Below are 20,888 nucleotides of genomic sequence, written 5' to 3'. Positions count from 1 at the left end.
TTAGGAGACCGATCACAAGGATGTCCTTTCTCAAATTAGGAGACCGATTACAAGGATGTCCTTCCTCAAATTAGGAGACTGATTACAAGGATGTCCTTCCTCAAATTAGGAGACCGATTACAAGGATGTCCTTCCTCAAATTAGGAGACCGATCACAAGGATGTCCTTCCTCAAATTAGGAGACCGATCACAAGGATTTCCTTCCTCAAATTAGGAGACCGATTACAAGGATCTCCTTCCTCAAATTAGGAGACCGATCACAAGGATGTCCTTCCTCAAAATTAACTAGCGGGGAATTTATTGGGGGAGTGTTGGAGGAGTTCAGACTTCTTACCTGGAAACATAGAAAACAGGTGCAGGAGGAGGCCATTCGGCCCTTCGAGCCTGTACGCACCGCCATTCATTGTGATCATGGCCGATCGTCCACAATCAGTACCCCCGTGCCTGCCTTCTCCCCATATCAATAGATAATAGGAGCAGGAGGAAGCCATTCGGCCGTTCGAGCCTGTACGCACCGCCATCTTAAGGATAGCGGAGTCAGGGGTATGGGGAGAAGGCAGGAACGGGGTACTGATTGAGAATGATCAGCCATGATCACATTGAATAGTGGTGCGTACAGGCTCGAAGGGCCGAATGGCCTCCTCCTGCACCTATTGTCTATTCATTGTGATCACTGTTGATCATCCACAATCAGTAACCCGTGCCTGCCTTCTCCCCATATCCCTTGATTCCACTAGCCCCTAAAGCTCTATCTAACTCTCTCTTAAACCCATCCAGAATCGGCCTCCACTGCCCTCTGTGGCAGAGAATCCCACACATTCACAACTCTCTGGGTGAAAAAGTTCCTTCTCACCTCCGTTTTAAATGGCCTCTCCTTTATTCTAAGACTGTGTGGCCCCTGGTTCTGAACTCACCCAACATTGGGAACATGTTTCCTGCATCTAGCTTATCCAATCTTTTTATAATTTTATACGTCTCTATAAGATCCCCCTCTCATCCTTCTAAACTCCAGTGAATACAAGCCTAGTCTTTTCAATCTTTCCTCATATGACAGTCCCGCCATCCCAGGGATTAACCTGGTGAACCTACGCTGCACTGCCTCAACTACAAGGATGTCCTTCCTCAAATTAGGAGACCGATTACAAGGATGTCCTTCCTCAAAATTAACTAGCGGGTAATTTATAGGGGGAATGTTGGGGGAGTCCAGAATTCTTACCTGGATACATAGAAAGCAGGTGCAGGAGGAGGCCATTTGGCCCTTCGAGCCTGTACGCACCGCCATTCATTGTGATCATGGCTGATCGTCCACAATCATTAACCCGTGCCTGCCTTCTCCCCATATACCTGGATTCCACTAGCCCCTAGAGCTCTATCTAACTCTCTCTTAAACCCATCCAGTGAATCGGCCTCCACTGCCCTCTCTGGCAGAGAATTCTACAAATTCGCTGCCACAAATTATTCTTGTTATCGTGTCCACACCAGTGTTGCAGTGCTAGTATTTTAGATGCCGGGGTTATCACTGGTCCCAGAGTGGCCACTATTAAATAAATTCCCCGCTTTTCCTCGTCTCCGTTATAAATGGCCTACCCCTTATTCTTAAACTGTGTTTGGCCCCTTGTTCTGGACTCCCCCAACATTGGGAACATGTTTCCTGCCTCTGACGTGTCCAACCCCTTAATAATCTTATACGTTTCGATAAGATCCCCTGTCATCCTTCTAAATTCCAGTGTATACAATCCTAGTCGCTCCATTCTTTCAACATATGACAGTCCCGCCATTCCGGGAAGAAGGAAATGAGGAGGAATTTCTTTAGTCAGAGGGTGGTGAATCTGTGGAATTCTTTGCCACAGAAGGCTGTGGAGGCCACAAGTCAAAGGATATTTTTAAGGCAGAGTTAGATAGATCTTTGATTAGTACGGATGTCAGAGGTTATGGGGAGAAGGCAGGAGAATGGGGTTAGGAGGGAGAGATATCACAAAATGCTGGAGTAACTCAGCGGGTCGGGCAGCATTTCAGGAGAGAAGGAATGGGTGAAGAAGTCTGAAGGAGGGTCTCCACCCGAAACGTCACCCATTCCTTTTCTCCAGAGATGCTGCCCGACCCGCTGAGTTACTCCAGCACTTTGTACCTGTCCACGTTCTCCACAGAGATGCTGCCCGACCCGCTGAGTTACTCCAGCACTTTGTGATACCTTCGATTTGTACCAGCATCTGCAGTTATTTCCCTTCACAACTAGGAGGGAGAGATAGATCAACCATGATTGAATGGGGGCGGGGGGGGGAGCAGACTTGATGGGCCAAATGGCCTAATTCTGCTCCTATCAATGGTGAACGTATGAAGCCTGGAATCCTGCCCCTCTGTTGCTCCTGTTTCTAGCTGAGATGCACAGAGTCAACGAGCCACCTTATCCCAAGCGAGTTTTGGCATCTTGGGATCAGGGAGGCGATTGGTGTTGAGACGGACTACGAACAATGGGAGAAGTTGTTATTTCCCTTCCCGGTCTACCCACAGATGTTTTTTTTCAATAATATGTGACCCGCCACAATAGGCTTGCAACAATAGCCGTCTTTCCCACAAGGTCTAATTATATTACTTGGGAACAATTCTCCTCTTGTCCACACAGCACAGCTGACCCTTGGAATGGGTGCAGGAATGCATGTTTACCAAATGGCCCTAAGGACCTCCTGCCCCATTGTTGTTAGTTACTAAACAAGTCGAAAGAATGGGTCGACCGGGCTTGCGTTCGGTGGAGTTTGGAAGGATGAGAGGAGATCTTACAGGAACATATGTGCAGGAAAATAACTGCTGATGCTGGTACAGACCCAACCAAATTGTGCGCCTGGAACCGAGTCCGCGTTGCAACCCAGCGTCAGATTTAACCCGTGCGTGTAGGCTTAGCAAATTTGCGGATGATACAAAGCTGGGTGGCAGTGTGAACTGCGAGGAAGATGCTATGAGGTTGCAGGGTGACTTGGACAGGTTGTGTGAGTGGGCGGATGCATGGCAGATGCAGTTTCATGTGGATAAGTGTGAGGTTATCCACTTTGGTGGTAAGAATAGGAAGGCAGAGTATTATCTGCATGGTGTCAAGTTAGGAAAAGGGGACGTACAACGAGATCTGGGTGTCCCAGTGCATCAGTCACTGAAAGGAAGCATGCAGGTACAGCAGGCAGTGAAGAAAGCCAATGGAACGTTGGCCTTCATAACGAGAGGAGTTGAGTATAGGAGCAAAGAGGTCCTTCTGCAGTTGTACAGGGCCCTAGTGAGACCGCACCTGGAGTACTGTGTGCAGTTTTGGTCTCCAAATTTGAGGAAGGATATTCTTGCTATTGAGGGCGTGCAGCGTAGGTTTACTAGGTTAATTCCCGGAATGGCGGGACTGTCGTATGTTGAAAGACTGGAGCGGCTAGGCTTGTATTCACTGGAATTTAGAAGGATGAGAGGAGATCTTTTCGAAACGTATAAGATTATTAAGGGATTGGACACGTTAGAGGCAGGAAACATGTTCCCAATGTTGGGGGAGTCCAGAACCAGTGGCCACAGTTTAAGAATAAGGGGTCGGCCATTTAGAACGGAGATGAGGAATAACGTTTTCAGTCAGAGAATTGTGAATCTGTGGAATTCTCTGCCTCGGAAGGCAGTGGAGGCCAATTCTCTGAATGCATTCAAGAGAGAGCTAGATAGAGCTCTTAAGGATAGCGGAGTCAGGGGGTATGGGGAGAGGGCAGGAACGGGGTACTGATTGAGAATGATCAGCCATGATCACATTGAATGGTGTTGCGTACAGGCTCGAAGGACCGAATGGCCTCCTCCTGCACCTATTGTCCATTGTCTATTAAAGGAACGCCCTGTAATTCTGAGGCTGTGACCTCTAGTCCTAGACTCTCCCACTGGTGGAAACATCCTCTTCACATCCACTCTATCCAAGCCTTTCACTATTCAATGAGGTGGCACTCATTCATCTAAGCTCCAGCGAGTACAGGCCAACAGGCCCTTTGGCCCACCGAGTCCTAGGTATTCACCTCCCCTCTCACTGTTACCCCTGACCTTACTCTCTTGTCTCGTCTCGAACTTTCCTTCCCATTAATTTGGGAGTCTTTTGTAACTTCTCCTGTACTCACTTCCCCTTTGTCTCGACCCGAAACGTCACCCATTCCTTCTCTCCACAGAGATGCTGCCTGACCCGCTGTGAGTTACTCCAGCACTCTGTACCTGTCCACGTTCTCCACAGAGATGCTGCCCGACCCGCTGAGTTACTCCAGCACTCTGTACCTCTCCACATTCTCCACAGAGATGCTGCCTGACCCGCTGTGAGTTACTCCAGCAATTTGTGCCCCCCTTTAACTCCACCTTTATACTCCCAATTTGTCTACCCCCTCCTCCCGGCTATTTAGTTTAAGCCCACACATGTAGCACTAGCAAACCAAGTGTTTCCACTAGTGGGAGAGTCTCGGATCAGAGGGCACAGCCTCAGAATTAAGAAGACGTACCGTTAGAAAGTGGGATGAGGAGGAGTTTCTTCAGTCAGATGGGGGGTGAATCTGTGGGATTCATAGAAACATAGAAAATAGGAGCAGGAGTAGGCCATTCGGCCCTTTGAGCCTGTACGCACCGCCATTCAATATGATCATGGCTGATCATCCAACTCAGTATCCCGTACCTGCCTTCTCTCCATACCCGCTGATCCCTTTAGCCACAAGGGCCACATCTAACTCCCTCTTAAATATAGCCAATGAACTGGCCTCAACTACCTTCTGCGGCAGAGAATTCCACAGACTCACCACTCTCTGTGTGAAGAAATGTTTTCTCATCTCGGTCCTAAAAGACTTCCCCCTTATCCTTAAGCTGTGACCCCTGGTTCTGGACTTCCCCGACATCGGGAACAATCTTCCTGCATCTAGCCTCTCCAACCCCTTAAGAATTTTATATGTGTCTATAAGATCCCCTCTCAGTCTTCTAAATTCCAGCGAGTATAAGCCGAGTCTATCCAGTCTTTCTTCATATGAAAGTCCTGCCATCCCAGGGATCAATCTGGTGAACCTTCTCTGTACTCCCTCTAAGGCTAGAATATCTACCCTCGGATTAGGAGACCAAAACTGTACGCAATACTCCAGGTGCGGTCTCACCAAGGCCCTGTACAACTGCCTTGCCACTGAGGTTGTGGAGGCCACAAGTCATTTGGGTATTTTTAAAGCAGAGATTGACAGACTCCTGATTAGTAAAGTGTGCCAAAGGTTACTGAGGAGATGGCAGCAGAATTGGAGTTGGGAGGGAGAGAGAGAGAGAGAGAGATCGGCCACGATTGAATGGCGGAGTAGAACCGATGGGCCGAATGGCTTGATTCTGCACCCAAGACTGAGGAACATGAATCTATGAGCCTGTTACTGAACTGCGGAGACCGCCTTTGACAGTGGGAGCTCCTGAACATTAACATGGATTGAGTTTCTCAGGTTATTTTTAAACTAGAATCTCATGCACTCAGTCCCCATGCATGACAGTTATATAGAAACATAGAAAACAGGTGCAGGAGGAGGCCATTCGGCCCTTCGAGCCTGTACGCACCGCCATTCATTGTGATCACGGCTGATCGTCCACAATCAGTAACCCGTGCCTACCTTCTCCCCATATCCCTTGATTCCACTAGCCCCTAGAACTCTAACTCTCTCTCAAACCCATCGAGTGATTTAGCCTCCACTGCCCTCTGCGGCAGAGAATCCCACACATTCACAACTCTGGGCGAAAAAGTTTCTTCTCACCTCCGTTTTAAATGGCCTCCCTTTTATTCTAAGACTGTGTGTGTGTGGCCCCTGGTTCTGGACTCGCACAACATTGGGAACATTTTTCCTGCATCTAACTTGTCCAGTCCTTTTATTATTTTATACGTCTCTGTAAGATCCCCTCTCATCCTTCGAAACTACAGTGAATACAAGCCTAGTCTTTTCAATCTTTCCTCATATGACAGTCCCGCCATCCCAGGGATCAATCTCGTGAACCTGTGCTGCACTGCCTAGGTTTTACGGGGTTGAATGGACAACAGACAATAGACAATAGGTGCAGGAGTAGGCCATTCGGACCTTCGAGCCTGTACGCACCTCCATTCAATGTGATCATGGCTGATCATTCTCAATCAGTAACCTGTGCCTGCCTTCTCCCCATATCCCATGATTCCACCAGCCCCTAGAGCTCTATCTAACTCTCTCTCAAACCCATCCAGTGAATCGGCCTCCACTGCCCTCTGTGGCAGAGAATCCCACACATTCACAACTCTGGGCGAAAAAGTTCCTTCTCACCTCAGTTTTCAATGGGCTCCCCTTTATTCTGAGACTGTGTGTGGCCCCTGGTTCTGGACTCGCCCAACATTGGGAACATTTTTTCCTGCATCTAGCTTGGCCAGTCCTTTTATAATTTTATACGTCTCTATAATTTTATACCTCTCATCCTTCTAAACTCCAGTGAATACAAGCCCAGTCTTTCCAATCTTTCCTCATACATAGAAACATAGAAAATAATTGCAGGAGTAGGCCATTCGGCCCTTCGAGCCTGTACGCACCGCCATTCAATATGATCATGGCTGATCATCCAGCTCAGTATCCTGTACCTGCCTTCTCTCCATACCCCCTGATCCCTTTAGCCACAAGGGCCACATCTAACTCCCTCTTAAATATAGCCAATGAACTGGCCTCAACTACCTTCTGTGGCAGAGAATTCCACAGATTCACCACTCTCTGTGTGAATTTTTTTTTTCTCATCTCGGTCCTAAAAGACTTCCCCCTTATCCTTAAACTGTGACCCCTGGTTGTGGACTTCCCCGACATCGGGAACAATCTTCCCGCATCTAGCCTCTCCAACCCCTTAAGCATTTTATATGTTTCAATAAGATCCCCCCTCAGTCTTCTAAATTCCAGCGAGTACAAGCCGAGTCTATCCAGTCTTTCTTCATATGAAAGTCCTGCCATCCCAGGGATCAATCTGGTGAACCTTCTCTGTACTCCCTCTAAGGCCAGAATGTCTCTCCTCAGATTAGATCCCCCTCTCATCCTTCTAAACTCCAGTGAATACAAGCCTCGTCTTTCCAATCTTTCCTCGTACGACAGTCCTTCCTGAACTACAGCCAGAACGATACACGACAGCGCGACAATTTTAGGCCCACCTTACTCACCGTCGTCCCTTTTGGTGCTAATGGAAGAAGTTTCACCATCTATCTAGACAAGGACTGCTCTTTTACACAGAGAGGTGGTGGGTGCGTGGAGCGAGCTGCCAGAAGAGGTAGTTGAGGCAGGTGGTGAATCCACATTTAAAAGACACTAGACCAAGTGGACTGCTCGGCCCAAACCTCTCCTGCATTGGTGCAGCACCCTCTCCTCCTCCCTCCCCCTCCCCTCTCCCTCCCTCCCCACCTTCCCCCCTCCCTCCCTCCTCCCTCCTCACTCCCTCCTCCCCCTCCCTCCTTATCCCCTTCCACCCTCCTACCCCCTCCCTCCCCCATTCCCCCTCCCCCTTCCCCATCCCTCACTCTATCTCCCTCAATCCCCCTCCCTCCTCCCCCCTCCCCCCTCCTCCCCCTCCCTCCCTTCTCCTCCCCTCAATCTATCCCCCTCCATCCCTCTTATCCCCCTCCTCCCTTCCCTTCCCCTCACTCTAACCCCCTCAATCCCCCTCCCTCCTCCCCCTCCCTCCCTCCTCCCCTTCCCCATCCCTCACTATCTCCCTCAATCCCCCTCCCTCCTCCCCCTCACTCCCTCCTCACTCCCCCTCCCCCCTCCCTCCTTATACCCCCTCCTCCCCCTCACTCCCCCATCCCTCCTTATCCATCCTTCTCCCCTTCCACCCTCCTCCCCCCTCCCTCCCCCATTCCCCCTCCCCCCTTCCCCATCCCTCACTCTATCTCCCTCAATCCCCCTTATCCTCCCTCCCTCCCTCCTCCTCACTCCCCCTCCCCCCTCCCTCCTTATCCCCCTCCTCCCCCTCACTCCCCCGTCCCTCCTTATCCACCTTTCTCCCCTTCCCTCCCTCCTCCCCCCTCCCACCCCCTCCCAAACCTCACTATCTCCCTCAACCCCCCTTATCCTCCCCTCACTCCCTCCTCCCCCTCCCTCCTTATCCCCTTCCACCCTCCTCCCCCCTCCCTCCCCCATGCCCCCTCTCCCCCTCCCCCTTCCCCATCCCTCACTCTGTCCCCCTCAACCCCCCTTATCCTCCCTCCCCCTCCCTCCCTCCCTCCACCCTCCTTATCCCCCTCCTCCCCCTCACTCCCCCGTCCCTCCTTATTCACCCTTCTCCCCTTCAGTCCCTCCTCCCCCCTCCCTCCCCCATTCCCCCTCTCCCCTTCCCCCTTCCCCATCCCTCACTCTGTCCCCCTCAACCCCCCTTATCCTCCCCCTCCCTCCCTCCTCCCTCCTCCCTCCCTCCTCCCCTCCCCCTCCTCCCCTCCCCTCTCCCCCTCCTCCCTTCCCCTCCCCTCACTCTGTCCCCCTCAACGCCCCTCATCCTCCCCCTCCCTCCCTCCTCCCCCCCCCTCCTCCCCTCCCCTCTCCCCCTCCTCCCTTCCCCTCCCCTCACTCTGTCCCCCTCAACGCCCCTTATCCTCCCCCTCCTTCCCTCCTCCTCCCTCCCTCCCTCCCTCCCTCCCTCCACCCTCCTTATCCCCCTCCTCCCCCTCACTCCCCCGTCCCTCCTTATCCACCTTTCTCCCCTTCCCTCCCTCCTCCCCCCTCCCATCCCCTCCCCTCTCCCCCTCCCAAACCTCACTATCTCCCTCAACGCCCCTTATCCTCCCCCTCCCTCCCTCCTCCTCCCTCCTCACTCCCTCCTCCCCCTCCCTCCTTATCCCCTTCCACCCTCCTCCCCCCTCCCTCCCCCATGCCCCCTCTCACCCTCCCCCCTTCCCTTCCCCTCCCCTCACTCTAACCCCCTCAATCCACATTATCATCCCCCCTCCCTCCCTCCTCCCCTTCCCTCCCTTCCCCTCCCCTCAATCCCCCTCCATCCCTCTTATCCCCCTCCCCTCTACCCCTCCTCCCCTCCCCTCACTGTCCCCCTCAACCCCCCTTATCCTCACCCTCCCTCCCTCCTCCCCCTCACTCCCTCCTCACTCCCTCCTCCCCTACCTCCTTATCCCCCTCCTCCCCCCCTCCCTCCTTATCCACCCTTCTCCCCTTCCCTCCATTCTCCCCCTCTCCCCCTTCCCCATCCCTCACTCTATCTCCCTCAATCCCCCTCCCTCCTCCCCTCCCCCATGCCACCTCTCCCCTCCTCCCTTCCCCTCCCCTCACTCTATCTCCCTCAATCCCCCTTATCCTCCATCCCTCCTCCCCCCTCCCTCCCCCATGCCCCTCTCCCCCTTCCCTTCCCCTCACTCTAACCCCCTCAAACCACCTTATCCTCCCCCTCCCTCCCTCCTCCCCCTCACTCCCTCCTCCCCCTCCCTCCTTATCCCCCTCCCCTCTCCCCCTCCTCCCTTCCCCTCCCCTCACTCTGCCCCCCTCAACCCCCCTTATCCTCCCCCTCACTCCCTCCTCCCTTCCCCATCCCTCACTCTATCTCCCTCAATCCCCCTCCCTCCTCCCCCTCCCTCCTCCCCCTCACTCCCCCTCCCCCCTCCCTCCTTATCCCCCCTCCTCCCCCTCACTCCCCCGTCCCTCCTTATTCACCCTTCTCCCCTTCACTCCCTCCTTCCCCCTCCCACCCCCTCCCCTCTCCCCCTCCCAAACCTCACTCTATCTCCCTCAACCCCCCTTATCCTCCCCCTCCCTCCCTCCTCCCTCCTCACTCCCTCCTCCCCCTCCCACCTTATCCCCTTCCACCCTCCTCCCCCCTCCCTCCCCCCTCTCCCCCTCCCCCTTCCCCATCCCTCACTCTATCTCCCTCAATCCCCCTCCCTCCTCCCCCCTCCTTCCTCCTCACTCCCTCCTCCCCCTACCCTCTCCTCTTCCCCCTCCCTCCCTCCTCCCCTCCCCCACCCCCTCCCCTCTCCCCCTCCTCCCTTCCCCTCCCCTCACTCTATCCCCCTCAATCCCTCTTATCCGCCCCCTCCCTCCTTATCCCCCCTCCCCTCCCCTCTCACTCCCCCGTCCCTCCTTATCCACCCTTCTCCCCTTCCCTCCCCCCTCCCCCCTCACTACCTCCTCCCCCTCACTCCCCCGTCCCTCCTTATCAACCCTTCTCCCCTCTCCTTCTCACTCCCTCCTCCCCCTCCCTCCTTATCCCCCTTCCATCCCCCTACCCTCTCCGCTTCCCCCCTTCCCCTCCCCTCACTCTATCTCCCTCAATCCCCCTTCCACCCTCCTCCCCCTCCCTCCCCCATGCCCCCTCTCCCCCTCCCCCTCCCCTCACTCTATTCCCCTCAACGCCCCTTATCCTCCCCTCCCTCCCTCCTTCCTCCTCCCTCCTGCCCTCCCCACCCCCTCTTCTTCTCCCCCTCACTCCCTCCTCCCCCTCCCTCCTTATCCCCCTTCCACCCTCCTCCCTCCCTCCTCCCCCCCTACTGCCCACCCCTTCCCCTCTCCTCTTCCCCCCCTCCTCCCCCTCCCCCCTTATCCACCCTCCTCCCCCCTCCACCTCCCCCCCTCCCTCGGAAATAGATTTAAACTTTAAAATATGAATAACTTTAAAAACATAACACCGATTTCAATGAAGCTTCTTCCATTAGCACCAAAGGGACGACGGTGAGTAAGGTGGGCCTAAAATTGTCGCGCTATCGTGTACCGTTCTGGCTGTAGTTCAGGATCAAACAAACAAACAAACACGGGACGACGGTGAGTGAGGTGGGCCTAAAATTGTCGAGCTATCGTGTACCGTTTTCGCGGTAGTTCAGGGACAAACAAACGAACAAACAAGAGTTTTAGTATATAGATATTGGACAGGTACGTTGAGAGCAAAGGTTTAGAGGGATATGGGCCAAATGCGGGCAGGTTGGACTAGCATGGATGGTGCATCTAGGTCGTCATGGGCAAGGTGGGCCGAAAGGCCTCTCTGAATGCATTCAAGAGAGAGCTAGATGGAGCTCTTAAGGATAGCGGAGTCAGGGGTATGGGGAGAAGGCAGGAACGGGGTACTGATTGAGAATGATCAGCCATGATCACATTGAATGGCGGCGCGTACAGGCTCGAAGGGCCGAACGGCCTCCTCCTGCACCTGTTGTCTATTGTGCTGTACGCCTCTACGATTCTCTGCTGGAGGAACTGAGCGGGTCGGTGAAGTTATTTAACCACATACAAAGGTATCACAAAATGCTGGAGTAACTCAGCAGGTCAGGCAGCATCTCAGGATAGAGGAAATGGGTGACGTTTCGGGTCGAGACCCTTCTTCACACTGATGTCAGGGGGAGGGCGGGACAAAGAAAGGATATAGGTGGAGACAGGAAGACAGTGGGAGGAGGGAGGGGGCGGGGGGGGGAAAGGGAGAGACAGAAGAACTATCTAAAGTTGGAGAAGTCGATGTTCATACCGCTGGGCTGCAAGCTGCCCAAGCGAAATATGAGGTGCTGATCTTCCAATTTTCCGGTGGGCCTCACTATGGCACTGGAGGAGGCCCATGAGAGAAAGGTCAGACTGGGAGTGGGAGGGGGAGTTGAAGTGCTCAGCCACCGGGAGATCAGGTTGGTTAAGGCGGATTAGACACTGCCTGGCCTGCTGAGTTACTCCAGCGTTTTTGTGATTCCTTAACTACATACAAAAGCATTTTATTGTTTGGCTAATAAACAATACATTCCCCGTCGCATTTCCTCATATTTTCTTTAACAGTTCCCGGCTTTTCCGATGTAGGATGTCCATAAATTCCTATCTTTAAATTCCTTTGTGTTGGTAAGTGGTTATATTTGTTCTTTGGTTCATTGTAAGCTTCTATACACTGGAATTTAGAAGTATAGGCTTGTACACACTGGAATTTAGAAGGATGAGAGGAGATCTTATCGAAACGTATAAGATTATTAAGGGATTTATTCACAAAATGCTGGAGTAACTGAGCAGGTCAGGCAGCATCTCAGGAGAGAAGGAATGGGAGAGAAGGAATCTCCAAAATGCTGCCTGACCTGCTGAGTTACTCCAGCATTTTGTGAATAAATACCTTCGATTTGTACCAGCATCTGCAGTTATTTTCTTATACAAGATTATTAAGGGGGTTGGACACATTAGAGGCAGAAAACATGTTCCCAATGTTAGGGGAGTCAGAACCAGGGGCCACACACAGTTGAAGAATAAGGGGTCGGCCATTTAGAACTGAGATGAGGAAAAACCTTTTTCAGCCAGAGAGTTGTGAATCTGTGGAATTCTCTGCCTCAGAAGGCAGTGGAGGCCAATCCTCTGAATGCATTCAAGAGAGAGCTAGATAGAGCTCTTAAGGATAGCGGAATCAGGGGGTATGGGGAGAAGGCAGGAATGGAGTACTGATTGAGAATGATCAGCCATGACTTTGAATGGCGGTGCGTACAGGCTCGAAGGGCCGAATGGCCTCCTCCTGCTCCTATTGTCCATCGTGACGTTTCGCAGAGTGCTGGAGTAACTCAGCGGGTCAGGCAGCATCTGTGGGGGAACATGGATAGGTGACGTTTCACAGAGTGCTGGAGTAACTCAGCGGGTCAGGCAGCATCTGTGGAGAACGTTGGACAGGCACAAAGTGCTGGAGTATCTCAGCGGGTCAGGCAGCATCTGTGGAGAACATGGATAGGTGACGCTTTGGGTCGAGACCCCCTCTCTCTGTCGGTAGGTCTCGAACCCAAACCATCACCCATCCATGTTCTCCAGAGATGCTGCCCGACCCGCTGAGTTACTCCAGCACTTTGTACCTGTCCACGTTCTCCACAGAGATGCTGCCCGACCCGCTGAGTTACTCCAGCACTTTGTACCTGTCCATGTTCTCTTTGATTAGTGCGAGTGTGAGGAACTGTGAGGAGAAGGCAGGAGAATGGGGTCGAGAAGGGAAGATAGATCAGCCACGATTGAATGGCGGAGTAGACTTGATGGGCCGAATGGCCTTATTCTACTCCGACTTAAAAAAAATATCCATGGACTTGGAATCCATAACCTTCTGCGGGCAATTAATTCCACAGGTTCACCACCCTCGGACTAAAGAAATTCCTCCTCATCTCCTTCCTAAAAGAACGTCCTTTAATTCTGAGGCCGTGCCCTCTGGTCCTAGACTCTCCACTAGTGGAAACATCCTCTCCACATCCACTCTATCAAGGCCGCTCACTATTCAGTAAGTTTCAATTTAGGTCCCCCTCTTCATAGAGTTATAGGGTCATGGAGTGATATAGTGTGGAAACAGGCCCTTCGGCCCAACTTGCCCACACTGGCCAACATGCCCCATCTACACTAGTCCCACCTGCCCACACGGACCAACATGCCCCATCTACACTAGTCCCACCTGCCCACACCGACCAACATGCACCATCTACACTAGTCCCACCTTTGCCCACACCGACCAACATGCCGCATCTACACTAGTCCCACCTGCCCACACCGACCAACATGCCCCATCTACACTAGTCCCACCTGCCCACACCGACCAACATGCCCCATCTACACTAGTCCCACCTGCCCCACACCGGCCCAACATGCCCCATCTGCACTAGTCCCACCTGCCCACACCGGCCAACATGCCCCATCTACACTAGTCCCACCTGCCCACACCGACCAACATGCCCCATCTACTCTAGTCCCACCTGCCCACACCGACCAACATGCCCTATCTACACTAGTCCCCACCTGCCCACACTGGCCAACATGCCCCCATCTACACTAGTCCCACCTGCCCACACCGACCAACATGCCCCCATCTACACTAGTCCCACCTGCCCGCGTTTGGTCCATTACACCCGTCTTATCCATGTACTTGTCTAACTTTCTTAAACGATGGGATAGTCCCAGCCTCAACTACCTCCTCCGGCAGCTCGTTCCATACACCCACCACCCTCTGTGTGTAAACGTTACCCCTCGGATTCCTATTAAATCGTTTCCCCCCCTCACCTTGAACCTATGTCCTCTGGTCCTCGATTCCCCTACTCTGGGCAAAGAGATTCTGTGCATCTACCCGATCTATTCCTCTCGTGATTTTGTACACCTCTATAAGATCTCCCCTCACCCTCCTGCGCTCCATGGAATAGAGACCCAGTCGACTCAACCTCTCCCTGTAGCTCCACACCCTCTAATCCTGGCAACATCCTCACAAAAAATAAATTCTACTCCGACCTAAAAAATATCCATGGACTTGGGCTCCACAACCTTCTGCGGCAATTAATTCCACAGATTCACCACCCTCAGGCTAAAGAAATTCCTCCTCATCTCCTTCCTAAAAGAACGTCCTTTAATTCTGAGGCTGTGCCCTCTGGTCCTGGACTCTCCCACTAGTGGAAACATCCTCTCCACATCCACTCTATCCAGGCCGCTCACTATTCGGTAAGTTTCAATTTAAGGTGCCCCTCTTCATAGAGTCATAGAGGTCATGGAGTGATATAGTGTGGAAACAGGCCCTTCGGCCCAACTTGCCCACACTGGCCAACATGCCCCATCTACACTAGTCCCACCTGCCCACACCGACCAACATGCCCCATCTACACTAGTCCCACCTGCCCACACCGACCAACATGCCCCCATCTACACTAGTCCCACCTGCCCACACCGGCCCAACATGCCCCATCGACACTAGTTCCACCTGCCCACACCGCCCAACATGCCCCATCTACACTAGTCCCACCTGCCCACACCGGCCAACATGCCCCATCTACACTAGTCCCACCAGCCCACACCGGCCAACATGCCCCATCTACACTAGTCCCACCTGCACACACCGACCAACATGCCCTACCTACACTAGTCCCACCTGCCCACACGGCCAACATGCCCCATCGACACTAGTTCCACCTGCCCACACCGCCCAACATGCCCATCTTACACTAGTCCCACCTGCCCACACCGGCCAACATGCCCCATCTACACTAGTCCCACCAGCCCACACCGGCCAACATGCCCCCATCTACACTAGTCCCACCTGCCCACACCGACCAACATGCCCCATCTACACTAGTCCCACCAGCCCACACCGGCCAACATGCCCCATCTACACTAGTCCCACCTGCCCACACCGCCCAACATGCCCCATCTACACTTATCCCACCTGCCCACACCGACCAACATGCTCCATCTACACTAGTCCCACCTGCCCACACCGGCCAACATGCCCCCATCTACACTAGTCACACCTGCCCGCATTTGTTCCATATCCCTCCAAACCCGTCCTATCCATGTACCTGTCCAACTGTTTCTTAATCGTTGGGATAGTCCCTGCCTCAACTACCTCCTCCGGCAGCTCGTTCCACACTCCCACCACCCTCTGTGTGGAAATCCTTCTGAACTCCAGCGTGAACTGTGAAGAGGATGTTAGGAGGTTGCAGGGTGACCTTGACAGGTTGAGTGAGTTGGCAGATGTATGGCAGATGCAGTATAATATAGATAAATGTGAGGTTATCCACTTTCGCAGCAAAAACAATGAGGCAGATTATTATCTCAATGGTGTCAGGTTCGGTAAGGGGGAGGTGCAGCGAGACCTGGGTGTCCTTGTACACCAGTCACTGAAAGTTGGCGTGCAGGTACAACAGGCAGTGAAGAAAGCTAATGGCATGTCGACCTTCATAACAAGAGGATTCAGTATAGGAGTAAAGAGGTTCTTCTGCAGTTGTACAGGGCCTTTGTGAGACCACATCTGGAGTATTGTGTACAGTTTTGGTCTCCTAATTTGAGGAAGGACATCCTTGTAATTGAGGCAGTGCAGCGTAGGTTCACGAGATTGATCCCTGGATGGCGGGACTGTCATATGAGGAAAGATTGTAAAGGACTAGGCCTGTATTCACTGGAGTTTAGAAGGATGAGAGGGGATCTTATAGAGACATATAAAATTATAAAAGGACTGGACAAGCTAGGCGCAGGAAAAATGTTCCCGATGTTGGGGCGAGTCAGAACCAGGGGCCACACAGACTAAGAATAAAGGGGAGGCCATATAAAAACTTATGTGAGGAGAAACGATTCAGTTGTGAATGTGTGGGATTCTCTGCCACAGAGGGCAGTGGAGGCCAAATCACTGGATGGATTTAAGAGAGAGTTAGATAGAGGTCTTGGGGCTAGTGAATCAAGGATATGGGGAGAAGGCAGGCACGGGTTATTGATTGTGGACGATCGGCCATGATCACATTGAATGGCGGTGCTGGCTCGAATGGCCGAATGGCCTCCTCCTGCACCTATTGTGTATTGTCAAATCACTGGATGGATTTAAGAAAGAGTTAGATAGAGCTCTTGGGGCTAGTGGAATCAAGGGATATGGGAGAAGGCAGGCACGGGTTACTGATTGTGGACGATCAGCCACGATCACAATGAATGGCGGTGTTGGCCCAAAGGGACCGAAGGGCCTCTTCCTGCACCTATTCTCTATGTTTCTCTTTCGATGTACGGCCCAATGCTTCCAAACGCTCAACTGTAAACATGGTCTGTTAAATAGCTTCCTCAGACACTGCTGGCTTCTGTAGTACTTCCCAATCCCCTGACACAACAATCTTGACAAACTCAAAACCATGTAATCTAATATTATCCTTTGACGTAACCAGTTACTCTGTGAACAAAGAGGACATTTTAATCGAAGCATGTTGTGATATTTTCCACCCGTCGGAAAGTTGAGACAGTTTTCTGAACCATTTTACCATTTTTTTCTTGGTAAATACTGGCTGTATTGAAGGCAGCAAAATCACGAGGTTCACGGAAATCGGCAATAACAGATACGCTCACAGTCTTTCTTTTTCAGCGAAGAGTATTTCAAAAATAGAGGGCACAGGCGAGAGTGGAAAGGCTGATGTTTAGTGAAGTTTTTTCGACCCAGTTCGTACCTGGAACAAGTTGCCAGAAGAATCTAGAGAAGTGGGGCCTGGAGAGACCGCACCTGGAGTACTGTGTGCAGTTTTGGTCTCTAGTTTGAGTTTAGGGGCAAGGAGGTCCTTCTGCATTTGTACAGGGCCTAGTGAGACACGCACCTGGAGTACTGTGTGAAGTTTTTGGTCTCCTAGTTTGACTTTAGGAGCAAAGAGGTCCTCCTGCAAGTTGTACAGGGCCCTAGTGAGACCGCACCTGGAGTACTGTGTGCAGTTTTGGTCTCCTAGTTTGAGTTTAGGAGCAAAGAGGTCTCCTGCAGTTGTACAGGACCCTAGTGAGACCGCACCTGGAGTACTGTGTGCAGTTTTGGTCTCCAAATTTGAGGAAGGACTTCTTGCCATTGAGGGCGTGCAGCGTAGGTTCACCAGGTTAATTCCCGGAATGGCGGGACTGTCGTATGTTGAAAGAGTGGAGCGACTAGGCTTGTGTACACTGGAATTTAGAAGGATAAGAGGGATCTCATCGAAACGTATAAGATTATTAAGAGGGTTGGGACACGTTAGAGGCAGGAAACATGTTCCCAATGTTGGGGGAGTCCAGAACCAGGGGCCACGGTTTAGAATAAGGGGTCGGCCATTTAGAACGGAGCTGAGGAAACCTTTTTCAGTCAGAGAGTTGTGAATCTGTGGAATTCTCTGCCTCAGAAGGCAGCGGAGACCAATTCTCTGAATGCATTCAAGGAGAGAGCTAGATAGAGCTCTTATGGATAGCGGAGTCAGGGGGTATGGGGAGAAGAGGCAGGAACAGGGGTAATGACTGATGAGAATGATCAGCCATGATCACATTGAATGGCGGTGCGTACAGGCTCGAAGGGCCGAACGGCCACCCCCTGCACCTATTTTCTATGTGTCTATGTTTCTATGGGCCTGTGGCCCAACATGCAGCTGTGATTCCTTGGTATAAGTCTGTTTCGCATGCAGACAAGCATGTTTTAAGTTGTCGTGGGCGTTTGGCAAATGACATTGGGCGTGAGGAAATTGAGATCAGCTCGGAATTTGTATGTCTTGCAAACGTGCTTGTCCCTCTCAGTCGACCATGTACCACGGTATCAGTGCTCTCAAAATATCTTTAGCAGCCTGTATGTTCAACTCGCCAGTCCCCTGGCAATTCCCTGGACATGTGCATATTCCTCACACTGTGTGTCTCTGTCTCTTCTCTCTCTCTCTTTGTCTCTCTTTCTGTCTTGTCTCTCTCTCTGTCTCTCTCCCTGTCTGTTTATCTTTCTCTCTCTTTCCCTCTCTCTGCCTCTCTCTCTCTCTCTCTCTCTCTCTCTCTCTCTCTCTCTCTCTCTCTCTCTCTCTCCTTCTCTCATCTCTCTCTTCTCTCTCTCCTCTCTCTCTCTTCTCACTCTCTCTCTCCCTCTCTCTCTCTCTCTCTCTCTCTCCCTGTCTATTTATCTTGCTCTCTCTCCCACACTCTCTCTGCCTCTCTCTTTCTGTCTCTCTCTCTCCCTGTCTGTTATCTTTCTCTCTCTCCCACACTCTCTCTGCCTCTCTCTTTCTGTCTCTCTCTCTCCCTGTCTGTTTATGTTTCTCTCTCTCTCTCCTCTCTCTCTCTCTCTCTCTCTCTCTCTCTCTCTCTCTCTCTCTCTCACTCTCTCTCTCTCTCTCTCTCTCTCTCTTCTCTCTCTTCTCTCTCTCTCTCTCTCTCTCCTCTCTCTCTCTCACTCTCACTGCCTCTCTCTTTGTCTCTCTCTCTCTCTCCCTGTCTGTTTGTCTCTCTCTCTCTCTCTCTCTCTCTCTCTCTCTCTCCTCTCTCCTCTCTCTCTCTCTCTCTCTCTCCCTCTCTCTCTCTCTCTCTCTCTCTCTCTCTCTCTCTCTCTCTCTCTCTCTCTGCCTCTCTCTGTCCTCTCTCTCTCTCCCTGTCTGTTTGTCTTTCTCTCTCTCTCACTCTCTCTCTCTGCCTCTCTCTCTCTCTCTCTCTCTCTCTTCTCTCTCTCTCTCTCTCTCTCTCTCTCTCTCTCTCACTCTCTCTCTCTCTCCCTCTCTCCCTCTCTCCCTCTCTCTCTCCCTCTCTCCCTCTCTCCCTCTCTCTAGACAATAGGTGCAGGAGGAGGCCATTCGGCCCTTCGAGCCTGTACGCACCGCCATTCAATGTGGTCATGGCTGAACATTCTCAATCAGTACCCCGTTCCTGCCTTCTCCCCATACCCCCTGACTCCGCTATCCTTAGGAGCTCTATCTAGCTCTCTCTTGAATGCATTCAGAGAATTGGCCTCCACTGCCTTCTGAGCAGAGAATTCCACAGATTCACAACTCTGTGACTGAAAAGGTTTTTACCTCAACTCAGTTCTAAATGGCCGACCCCTTATTCTTAAACTGTGGCCCCTGGTTCTGGACTCCCCCAACATTGGGAACATGTTTCCTGCCTCCAACGTGTCAGAACCAGGGGCCACACAGTCTTAGAATAAAGGGGAGGCCATTTAAAACTGAGGTGAGAAGGAACTCTTTCACCCAGAGTGTTTCGATAAGATCTCCTTATCCTTCTAAATTCCAGTGTATACACCCTCCCTCTCTCTCCCTCTCTCTCTCTCTCCCCCATCTCTCTCCCTTTCTCTATTCCTGCCTGCATATTTGCCTCCCCCCTCCCTCACCCATCAGTGCCCCCACCCTTGTTCACTTCGTACGTTAACATATCTTCCGATACTCCCTGTCCATCTGCCTATGTAAACACCACTGAAATCTTCCTGCATTTTCCAGCTTCCACCAGCTCCAAAGTTACACACCCCCCCCCCCCCCCCCCCCCCACTACAAATTCCTGCTCAGACGCGTTTCCCTGCCCGCGTTACAAAACTATGCGTCCTGGTATTTGAATGTTCCATCCTGTGGTTAACACTGACTGCCGACATGTTTTATACACAACATCATCTCGTATCAGGCAGTCCTTAACTTGGGATAACGGGACTGACATAACATGAAGAAAATAAAGGGTCGACTGGCTTGTATTCACTTGGATTTGGAAGGGTCAGAGGGGATCTTAGAGAAACATATACAATCCTTAAACGATTGTACAGGCCAGATGCAGGAAACATGTTCCGATGTTGGGGGAGTCCAGAACAGATTCACAATTCCACAGATTTCACAACTCTCTATACTTAAGAGCTCTAACTAGCTCTCTCTTGAATGCATTCAGAGAATTGGTCTCCACTGCCTTCTGAGGCAGAGAATTCACAGATTCACAACTCTCTGGGTGAAACAGTTTTTCCTCATCACAGTCCTAAATGGCCTACCCCTTATTCTTAAACTGTGACCCCTGGTTCTGGCCTCCTAAACCTTATTTCCTGCATCTCGCCTGTCCCAATTCTTTACGAATTGTACACGTTCCGTTCAATGTGATCATGGCTCGATCATTCTCAATCAGTACCCCGTTCCTGCCTTCTCCCCATATCCCCTGACAGGTACAAAGTGCTGGAGTAACTCAGCGGGTCAGGCAGCATCTCTGTGGAGAACGTGGACAGGTACAAAGTGCAGGAGTAACTCAGCGGGTCAGGCAGCATCTGTGTGGAGAACGTGGACAGGTACAAAGTGCTGGAGTACCTCAGCTGGTTGCTCTGTTCCTACCCACCCCTCTCTCTCTGCTTACCGAGTACAGTCAGTGTGAAGCCGGACGTCATGGAGTCGTTGGACGATGGGGAGTTGATGGTGGTCATGTAATGGCGCTGTCGTTGGCCTCCAGGGAGCGGAGGGTCAGGGAGCCATTGCCCATCAGCTCCGCCCGGCCCCAGTAATCGTTGCTGATGTCGGTGTGCGTTGCCGATCCATAAGGCCACGTCCCCTGCAGCCGAAACCGCCAGCTCCCGCTCCTGGACTCGGCCGCGGCGTCCACACGAAACACCCGCCTGGGATCCCACGGCCCGCCACGATCGCCTTCTCTTGGACATCCTCCCACGCTGCCGTCCGGCCTGAAACTACAAATGGGGACCCCACCAATTAGCCGGGTGCCCGACCGGGCTTGAACACACTGGGATTTGGAAGGATG

General features: G+C 52.2%; 1 protein-coding gene across 1 annotated transcript in view; it reads right to left on the bottom strand.

Moving 5' to 3' along the window:
- LOC144612180 (cell adhesion molecule CEACAM5-like) overlaps positions 1-20,678 on the bottom strand; it is a 56,765-nt gene extending 36,087 nt beyond the window's left edge. Inside the window, exon 1 of the mRNA XM_078431739.1 lies at positions 20,493-20,678. Within this exon, the coding sequence (XP_078287865.1) occupies positions 20,493-20,559 (67 nt within the window). The 5' untranslated portion in view covers positions 20,560-20,678. The remainder of the gene's footprint in view (positions 1-20,492) is intronic.
- Positions 20,679-20,888: the final 210 nt, after the last annotated feature.

Source organism: Rhinoraja longicauda, chromosome 43 (genome assembly GCF_053455715.1).
Source record: "Rhinoraja longicauda isolate Sanriku21f chromosome 43, sRhiLon1.1, whole genome shotgun sequence".
NCBI lineage: Eukaryota > Metazoa > Chordata > Chondrichthyes > Rajiformes > Arhynchobatidae > Rhinoraja > Rhinoraja longicauda.
This window is presented reverse-complemented; position numbering and strand designations above follow the sequence as displayed.